This window comes from Lontra canadensis, unplaced genomic scaffold (genome assembly GCF_010015895.1).
Source record: "Lontra canadensis isolate GAN:19392208 unplaced genomic scaffold, GSC_riverotter_1.0 scaffold41, whole genome shotgun sequence".
NCBI lineage: Eukaryota > Metazoa > Chordata > Mammalia > Carnivora > Mustelidae > Lontra > Lontra canadensis.
The window spans coordinates 2,528,245-2,537,820 of record NW_022631035.1 but is presented as its reverse complement, the minus strand read 5'-3'; the positions used below and the strand labels follow the sequence as shown (position 1 = coordinate 2,537,820).

At 61.7% G+C, this 9,576-nt stretch overlaps 1 protein-coding gene across 1 annotated transcript; it reads left to right on the top strand.

Annotated features, from left to right (window-relative positions):
• The first annotated feature begins 4,660 nt into the window (after positions 1-4,660).
• ENPP7 (ectonucleotide pyrophosphatase/phosphodiesterase 7) lies at positions 4,661-9,180 on the top strand. Its single transcript, XM_032871044.1, is given in 5 exon segments — positions 4,661-4,931; positions 6,119-6,264; positions 7,480-8,106; positions 8,726-8,996; positions 8,999-9,180. Coding segments are annotated over 5 exon segments (1,482 nt in total). The 5' UTR covers positions 4,661-4,675.
• The last annotated feature ends 396 nt before the right edge of the window (positions 9,181-9,576 follow it).

Below are 9,576 nucleotides of genomic sequence, written 5' to 3'. Positions count from 1 at the left end.
CAGGTCCCCGTTGGCAGTGGGCAAGGGGGTCACCACCGCCCGCAACAGCAGAAGGAGGTTTTCACTGGGGGGAGGGGGGTGTCTGCTAATCTCTCCAGCAGAGGGAGGGGGGAAGGCTGCTTCTCTCAGCTCCTTCTTCCCCCCACAGAGCCGCTGGACAGCTGGACACTGGACTGCTGTGGCCCTTTGGGAAGGAACTGCCAGCCTCAGGCCACTGTCTCTCCCCACAGGAACACCACCATGGCCAAAAAGATCATGATGCCTCCTGGCGGTACACTTGCTGAGCCCAGGCCTGTCTGCGTGTGGCTCCTGATGGCCTCCCACTGTCCCCCAGACACCTGTCCCAGGCTCCATGACTCAGGCCTCCCCGGGACACGGGGATGAAGCTCCCCAGCCAGCCCCCAGCCAGGGGTTCCCAGGGCCCCCGCTCCCAAGGCAGCTGGTATGGCAACGGCGGCATCAGGGTCCCTGTTAGGAAAGGGTCATCTGCCACGCCCCCAAGTCAAATTCTTTACTTCCATCCTGATGGCAACACTCCTCCCCAGGAAACAGTGTGTTGGCGACACCACAGCCTTCACTCCGATGGGGCATGGACAGGGCACTGGGAGAGGCCCATTAGACCCAAGTTTGCCACCTGTCACCGTGGACATGGGGAGCGTAGGGGATCAGGACTTCCACACGCCTTCAACAGAGGGGATGGCCCCCGGCCAGAGCACCTGCTCCCGTGTCCAGCCCCCGGCGGGGTGTCGGGGGCTCCCTGGCAGGCTGCACCTGCCCAGGACTATCCTGGTTTGGAGACATCACTCTTCTGCTCATGCCACCCACGCCACCTTCCTGCCTACTGTGTGCCGGGCACCGTACCAGGAGACGGTACGGCCAGAAACAAGGGCACTGTCACTTGTCACACCCAACTCTTGGTCTCTAGTATCAGCGCCAAGAAAAGGAACCAGGGTCCTTGAGAAACGCCTGATTCCAGGGCTGGGGCGGCAAACACGGGAGGGGAGCCTGGACACCCTCTGGTCCTAGAGGACAAGGATGGGCTTGAGGACACAGAGCGCCGGGCATAACAAGGGACCCAGGAGCCCACAGAAAGAGCTCCCGGTGGCCAGAGAGGAAGCAGTTAGAGCAAGGGGATGGACAGGGAGCAGCGGGTTATAATCCCACTGCGAAAGAGACATCCGTGAGCCCGTGCTGGCATAACTCACTGAACGGATGGACAAACGGGGAGAGGAGACCAGTCTCCCGCTCAGAACTCCAAACAACGGGTGGAGACCCTCTGTCCCCGTGGAGGTGGGGCACGACCCCTCGCCCCCAAAGTGTGCGGGGCACACGGTGACCTTCCTGCCAAAGAGCAGAGCGCGAGAAAGGAGAACCGTCCTGCGGAGACACCCGGAGACGCGATCGTGGTGAAAAGGTCACGCCGAAGCGGTGAGTCACGGTGATAAGACGTACCCTTGATAGGATATAATGGCAGCGACACTTTATCTCTGTGCCCCTCCCCTCAAGCCCCAAAACCCCCGTGTAATCAACGGAAAGAGAACAGATAATGCCAACAGAGGGACACAACACCTGACCAGCACTTCTCCAAACCGTCCATGTCATCAAAAACAAGGAGAGTCTGAGGAACGATCACACCCCAGAGGGACGCAGGGACACGGTGATGACCTAACAGGATCCTGGAACAGGGCCAGGGCAGCAGGGCAGGCACGTGGTAACCTGAGCCTAACGAGGACTTGTCAACATCGAACAGGATGATGACACCCACACGCTCGCGCCGCCGTGCAAACACACCGCACAATGCAACATGTCACCAGCACAGGAGACCAGGCGGGCGGCGTGCGGGAACCCGACCATCTTCACGATGTTTCCACAAGCCTCAGGTTGTCGTCAAATAAAGAGTTTATTTTAAAAAAATGTTCTCCCTAACCAAAAGTACGGTAGATGTTTGCACAAATTCTCCTTCCAAGCAGCATATTTACTTGTCCGACAAGTACCGGGTGAAGCCTACTCTGGGCCGGTCCTCATGCCAGGCTCGGGGATGCGACGTGAACAGTATGGCAAGCCCCGTCTTCGGGGAGCGTTGGGTCTACCGTCTACCTGAAGAATGACCAATGTGCAAGAGGGCGGGGAAAGTTACGAGTGACAAACAAAAATGACGAATGCCTGCGAAAAAGATTCAAGAGTGCAGATTCCAAAAACACACACATTACAAAATACACACAGAACCGATGAAGGCCCAGGATGCGATGGCCACTTGGACCCCCTCTCGACGGTCCGAGAGATCAGCACTCTGCCCATGGGGAGCAGAGCTAAGGAGGTGGGGCGTGGAAAATCTCTGAGCCTCTCTGAGGTTCGCTTTCAGACATCACTGTATGTTAAGGACACGAAAGGAATAAAAAAACCCAATGGACACCGTGGCGCAGAGGAGATGGGACAGCTCGTGGCTGGTGGGACCAGCGACTCACAGCCTAAGCCGTTCCTGACAGCAAGAGGACTCGATGCACCAAGCAGCCTCTCCCTCCTTGTCCAAGGGCCCTTCCAGGGCAGCGCACCCCAAGGAAGTAATGTGAACACAAGAGGGAAAGTCAGTGATAGCACCATGGTGATAGCTGCACTGGGTTTAAAAGTCAGCGGGAAACCTGGGGGCAGGGGGTGGCGGTGTCAGTCGGTGAAGCATCTGCCTATGGCTCAGGTCATGATCTCAGGTCCTGGGATCGAGTCCCGTATCGGGCTCCCTGCTCAGCAGGGGTCTGCTTCTCCCTCTCCCTCTGCTGCTCCCCTTGCCTGTGCTCTCTCTCTCTCTCTCCCAAGTAAATAAATCTAAGAAAAGAAAAAAAAAGTTAACAGCCTCAAAGCCTGACATGAGGGTCCTCAGCGGCTGGTGCCTTGATGGCATTTAGAAGGGGGTGGCAGCAGGGTCGTGCAGCCTGGCTCCTCCTCTATGCCGCGTGCCGGCCTCGGCTTCCCCACCCATAAAGCGAGCATATTACCAACTCCTGCCTTCCAGAACCACCCGGAAGCCTGGATGAGCTCCCGGTAAGCCAGGGCCCGGTCTGCGGGAATGCCCCGGCACTGCTGGCTTCGGGTGCGAGTACACCCTCTGCTTGCGGTCGTGCTCTCAGAGGCCACGGCAGGGAGAGGGAACCGACAGGGGAGAGCCTCCCGGGAGGTGCAGGGGGGATGCGCGCTGAGCCGTGGAGGAGGCCGAGGCCTTTCCCGCCATCTCCAGACCGGCCCCAGGCAGGCAGGCAGGCAGGCGAGGGGCAGCAGGACTTGAATCCACAGCCGGCGCCAGCGTGGGGGGGGGGGGGGGGTGCGCGGTGACACCGTGTCCCGGAGGCCCCGCTCACCCTCACCCCTGCACGCACCCGCTGCCCGGAGCAGCGCTGCCGCAAACCCACGGCAGGTCTGGGCACGCGTGCCCGAGTCTGCCCCCGGGCCACAGCGTCGGCCCGACTCCTCTCCTGCCCGCCCCCGCCCCCCGCGGCCTGCCCCTCGGGTCCCGCCCGCTCACACCCAGCCAAGCCGCCCAGAGCCCGGGCCCGGCCTCGCGGAGCCCGACCGAAGGAGCAAGGCAGGGTGCGTCCGCGTCTCCCTGCGGGGCTGCCGCCCACGCCACCCAGGACGCCCTCGGGGACCGCCCCTCGGCGCACACGCGCGCTGCCCGGGAGCCCCTCGCCGTCCAGCCCGCGGCGGCCCCGCAGCGGCAGGCGCCACCGAGAGGAAAACTCCACAAGGCAGAGCCTGGCTGTCGCGTGACATTTTTCTTTCGCCCCACTGGTCAGAATGTGTCACATGACCCAGCTGCGCTGAAGGGGATGCTGGGAAATGTAGTCTTTATTCTTGGCAGCCATTTTATTCTGGAAGACTACTAATCTATAAGATACAGGCTCCTCCATGACCTACCCCCTTGTCTCCAGCCCGACCTCGCCCATCCTCCATTTCACCGCCCTTGGGAACCCGGCAGTTCTTCACCTGCACGTCCACCCCCTACCTGGAAGGCTTCCCTACCCACTCTGCTGCCCGCATCCATCCCGCAGGCCTCCTGGGATGTCAGACCCTGGTCCTTGCCCCCCAACACCAGTGTAAACGTGGCCCCGCTGTTCTCTCCCAGAGCACAGCTGCCCGGTCGTTCCCTGGAGCTGGGGCTCCCGTGGACAAAGCCAGGCTTGGGCTGAGCTTCTGGTCCTTGGCTCCCGAGTCCTGGGAAGCCTAACCTAGAGCCTGACCGAGGCAGGCCTAAGACCCAGACACCCTAGAGCTCTCCCTAACTTAGAAGCTGGAGGGGGCCCCTCCCAGTGCTCTGGGGTCAGGGAGAGCAGGGCACAGAGACCAAGAGTGGCTAGGACAGGTGGAGTGGGGACCCAGGCCTGTGGGATGGAGTAGCCCCTTCTGCTCTCCAGGCCTCTGGGACTGGTCCCTATCCTCCCCGCAAGGACGGGTGTGCACAGGGGTGGGGAATGGAGGGGAGGAGCAGCCAGCCCAGAAGGCTCTGCTGGCAATAAAGGCAGATGCCACGTGAGGGCTGGGCTAGGGTGGCAGGCACACGGTGACCAGGGCTGTCTCCTGAGAAGCGGGTATGTGCATAGTCTCGTGTTCATGGAGGCACAGGGCAAGACCGGCCCGGCTGACCCTGGGAATTTGCTCCTCATCAGGAACCCACCTGAACGTCTTCATGTCGGGGCGCTTGGCTGTCTTCCTGGCCCTGGCTCTGGCCACCCTCCCGGCTCCAGGGGCAGGGGCTCCGCTCGGCAGGAGGGGTTCCCAGAATAAGCTGCTGCTCGTGTCCTTTGACGGTTTCCGCTGGAACTATGACCAGGACGTACAAACCCCAAACCTGGACGCCATGGCGCTGGACGGAGTGAAGGCTCGCTACATGACGCCAGCCTTCGTCACCATGACCAGCCCCTGCCACTTCACCCTAGTCACAGGTGAGCGTGCGCCTCAGGCTGGGGCCTGGGGACAGGGAGGGGGCTGAGGAGGGAACCCAGCGCCTGCACGGAGCCCAGTCCTCCAGGCACCACACAGGGACAAAGGAGACCGAGGAGGGGATGCTGTCCCTGGAGACACAGCACAGCCAAGGGGGGTCATCAGCAAGCCTCACTGTTGGCGGGAACTTATACAAGGCGTCAAAATGCCCAGCGGTCCCATTTTAAACAGTGACCCCCAACCAAGGTGTCCACGCAGGAGGGCTTCTGGAGGAAGTGAGCGTGGCTGGGCTCCAGACGGGCGGGAGAGATGAACCTGAGGTTCTTGTTGTTCCCACGCCGACCCCGGAGATGCCCTCAAACCATGGCTCTGTTTGGGCTGGACGTCTAGCATGAAGGTGTCAGGAGGGCCACGCTCCCTCGGGAGAGTCTGGGGGACCCTACCTGCCACTCCCAGCCTCCGTGGCGCTTCCGTGGCCTGTCTCTCCAGCCCCAGCTGTCCCCTCGTCTTGTGAGGGTGTTCGTGCACAGACACAGGGCCCACGGTGACTCAGACCGCCCTCATCCTAACCTAACTCTCACATCGGCAATGACCCTATTTCCAAGCAAGGTCCCATGCTGAGGTTCCAGGTGACCGCGACCTCGGGGGGGAGACCCGATTCAGAACAGACGTTGATCCACGTGCCAGCATTCTGTGACCGGGGCCCCCGCTGCGAGCATCTTCCCGCACGGCACCTGTTTCCTTACTAGACCACGGAGGGGGACGCGGGGGGAGGGGCACGCGGCTTAACGTCCCTCCTGCTGTAGCTTCCGGGCATGAGTGACTGTGCATCCCGCACACAAAGTGAATTTTAGAAAAGAGCTCATGGATGGAGCTCCGCGTGAGGCATTTAAATGTCTGGGATTCTGTTTCTGCCGTAACTGTTCATTAGTTCCCTCCCGCTAGCCATCTGGGTCGCTCCCGGTCTTTGCTAAAATCCACAAGGCTACAGATGACATCGGCACACCTACAGCACGTTCAGCTGTAGGAGAAGCCGCTGGAAGGGGTCGTGGAGACTCGGGGCTGGAGAGGATGTGTCTGGGACCCCGAACGGGGACTCCCCCCACCCCTGGCCGCGTATGGGAAAGCCTGCCCTCTTGCCTCCTGCCCTCCCACCTCCTACCTCCCCTCTGCCGTCTCCTCCCCGCAGGCAAATACATCGAGAACCACGGGGTCGTCCACAACATGTACTACAACACCACCAGCAAGGTGAAGCTGCCCTACCACGCCACCCTGGGCATCCAGAACTGGTGGGACAACGGCAGCATACCCATCTGGATCACGGCCCAGCGACAGGTAGTGCGGGCCCCGAGCCCACGGATGGCAGTCGGGGGACAGGGGACGGGAGGACCCGGCCCAGAAAGGCTGTGACCTTGTGAGATCCCGGCCCCAGGGTCCTGGGCTGACAGCACGGAAGGGTATTAAGTGGGGCCCCGAGGGCGGTGAGTGCCAGGTGTGGATAAGCAACTGCCAGCAGGCTCCGTGGCCCTGCCCAGTCCTCCCTGCAGCCCTGGACCCAAGGGGATGGCTCCACCCTCCCGAAGGGAAGGAAAACTGCAGCACTGGGCCCCAGGCTCTGGGAGAGCGCGTCCACACAGGAAAGATAAGTTCACTCAACAAAAGGGCATCTCACAATAAAACAGCTTTCTGCCTTCCCCCTTCAGGGGAACTCCTCTCCGGGCTGGGCCACCAACTTCCAGTGGCAAAGGGTCAGTAAGGGGTGGATTGTAGTGCCGAACCCAGGAACCTCTCCATCCTGCAACGCTCTGGGGGAATCCCTGGCCCCGGAGGTGTGGCTGCTCGCCAACAAGGTCAAACGCAGATTTTCAAGATGATCCCAGAATGAACTTCGGAGCCTACGCCCATCCTCTGGGCAGGGCGTCTGCTCAGGTCCGGGTCCCTTCGCTCTAGAAGGAGCTACCGGACGTCAGGCTCACGCTCAAAGTCAGAGCCAAGAGCTGGGCATGGCGTGGTGCCCAGTGGAAACAGAAGGGCAGCTGGGAAGCGGATATGCAGACAGGGCAAGCTCGGACCTCTGTGGTTCCAGGGAGAGGGTCTCTAAATAAAGCCGCCATCAATGTGTGCAAAGACGGATGGGTGGCCAGGCCAGAAGGGCAGGCGAGGAGACATAGGTAGAAGGGCCTGGACGAGAATATAGTCGGGAGAGGCCAGGCTCCAGGCCAGAAGGGGAGGGCTGTCCGGGCAGCTCCGCTGTGGGGACCCAGGGCCATGGTGACGATGAGGATGCTGCATACCTGGGGACATCTTTGTACCCGTTATGTCACTAGTGCTGGGTCCCCTGGGCACCGGCTCCCTCCTCTATAAAATCAGTTTCACCTGTGGGAACGTAAGAGTTATAAGAGGCCGGTGCCTGCGGCGGGAGCAGGGCTGAGTGAGCAGGCAAGAGGAGAGGCGGCAGGCAGGGGGGCAGCAGCGACTGCGGCAGGAGCTGGTGGGGGCGGGGGACAAGCCCAAGGAGGCCTGTGGCTTTAATGCCCCCTTCCCTGGCAGGGCTTAAAGACTGGCTCCTTCTTCTACCCCGGTGGGAACGTCACCTACCAAGGCACGGCGGTGACCCTGAGCCGGAAGGAAGGCGTTCTGCACAACTACAAGGACGAGCAGGAGTGGAGGGCCAACATCGATGCGGTGATGAAATGGTTCACTGACGAGGGCCTGGACCTGGTCACGCTCTACTTTGGGGAGCCAGACTCCACGGGCCACAAGTATGGCCCCGAGTCCCAGCAGAGGAAGGACATGGTGATGCAGGTGGACAGGACGGTGGGCTACCTTCGGGACAGCATCAGGAGGAGCGGCCTGGAGGGCAGCCTCGACCTGATCGTCACGTCCGACCACGGCATGACCACCGTCCACACGCAGGCCCAGGACCTGGTGGAGTTCCACGCGTTCCCCAACTTCACCTTCAAGGACATCGCGTTTGAGCTCCTGGACTACGGGCCCAACGGGATGCTGCTCCCCAAGGAAGGGATGCTGGACAAGGTGTATGAGGTCCTCAAGGACGCCCACCCCAAACTCCACGTCTACAAGAAGGAGTCCTTCCCCAAGTCCCTCCACTATGCCGGGAACCCCAGGATCACCCCACTGCTCATGTACAGTGACCCTGGCTACGTCATCCACGGGGTGAGCTCCTTGCCCGACACCGGGCTCGGACAGGTTTCTCCACTGGGCGGCTGGGTCTCTCCCTTGCTGTAAAAAAGCTCCCCCGTACCGCTCACGAGTCCCCACTTGGAGGGGCACCGGCCACCAAAGGGACACACCCATCACTGTGCAATCGGTATGAGTGTGTGTGCGTGTACATGGGCGTAAACATGTGAGATCTATGCACGTGTGGGCGACGTACACGCTTCGTGTGTGTGTGTGTTGTGTGAAAGCATGGACGTGTGTGTATTTGCATGTAGGGTAAAGCGTGGGAAGACGGGCTGTAAGAAATGAGAAATGAGAGAGCCAAGGGATGCCAAAGGGGAAGGAAGATGCAGGGGGGGAGGGGAGAGGGCCTCGGGGAAGGAAGTGCCACCCTGCGAGCCTAGGGGTGCACCTGGATTAGCAGGTCTTCCCAGAGGCCCTCCCTCAGGCCGCAGGTCTTTGGAGGCTCAGAATTCAGAGACACCCTCCTGCCCCCACCTCCGTCAGTGTGAACCCCTCCCAGGGGTCTTCTGCCCCCACAGGGGCGCTGCCGGTGGGGAGGGCAGGGGTGGGCTGGGAGTCCCCACGGAGGCTCAGGACACCCCCTCCCTGGCAGAGACTGAACGTGCAGTTCAACAAAGGAGAGCACGGTTTCCACAACGAGGCCATGGACATGAAGACCATCTTCCGGGCTGTGGGCCCCAGCTTCAGGAGGGGCCTGGAGGTGGAGCCCTTCGAGAGCGTCCACGTGTACGAGCTCATGTGCCATCTGCTGGGCATCGTGCCCGAGGCCAACGACGGGCTCCTGAGCACCCTGCTGCCCACGCTCTGGGAAGCCAGCAACCCCTCGGGTAAGGGGCTGCCCATCAGCCACAGCGCCAGCAGCCGCTGGGACCGCCTTTCCTTTCTTTGTCCTGCACCCCGGAAACATCTCAAGCCCCTGGCAGCGACGAGGGGAGGGCAGGTGGATGTGAGCAGCCTTGGGGAGCCCGAAGGCCAGAGAAGCAGGCCCTTTGCCCACAGGACAGGCCCCCTGGTGAAGTCCACCTCAGGGCTCCTGGCTGCCCGTGACCTGCTCTCCCGCGTGGCCATGAGGGCTCCTTCCCAGAGTCTTCCTCTATGGGCCTCCCCCGAACACGCTCTCACCCCCACCCTGCCCATCCCCAGGCCAGAGGTCACCTGGGAGCTGACAAGACGGCAGACCCCAGTGGGGGCCTGGCTGGAGGTGCGGGCCCTGCTCCTCAGGGGAGGGGCCTGGTGAGAGCCGAGGTCAGGGGCTTGTGGGAAGTTGGGGGGAGGGCACTGGGCCGACCCTCGAGGAGCAGAGAGGGGGTGAGTGACGTGCTCCGCTTCCCTCATTCACTGGGTTCTCTGAATTTCCTCAGGCTCTGCTCTCCTGCCAACTGGCCGGCCCCCCGTGGTGACAGGACTGCTGGTAGCTGTGATGCTTCTCGCCAAGGTCGCATA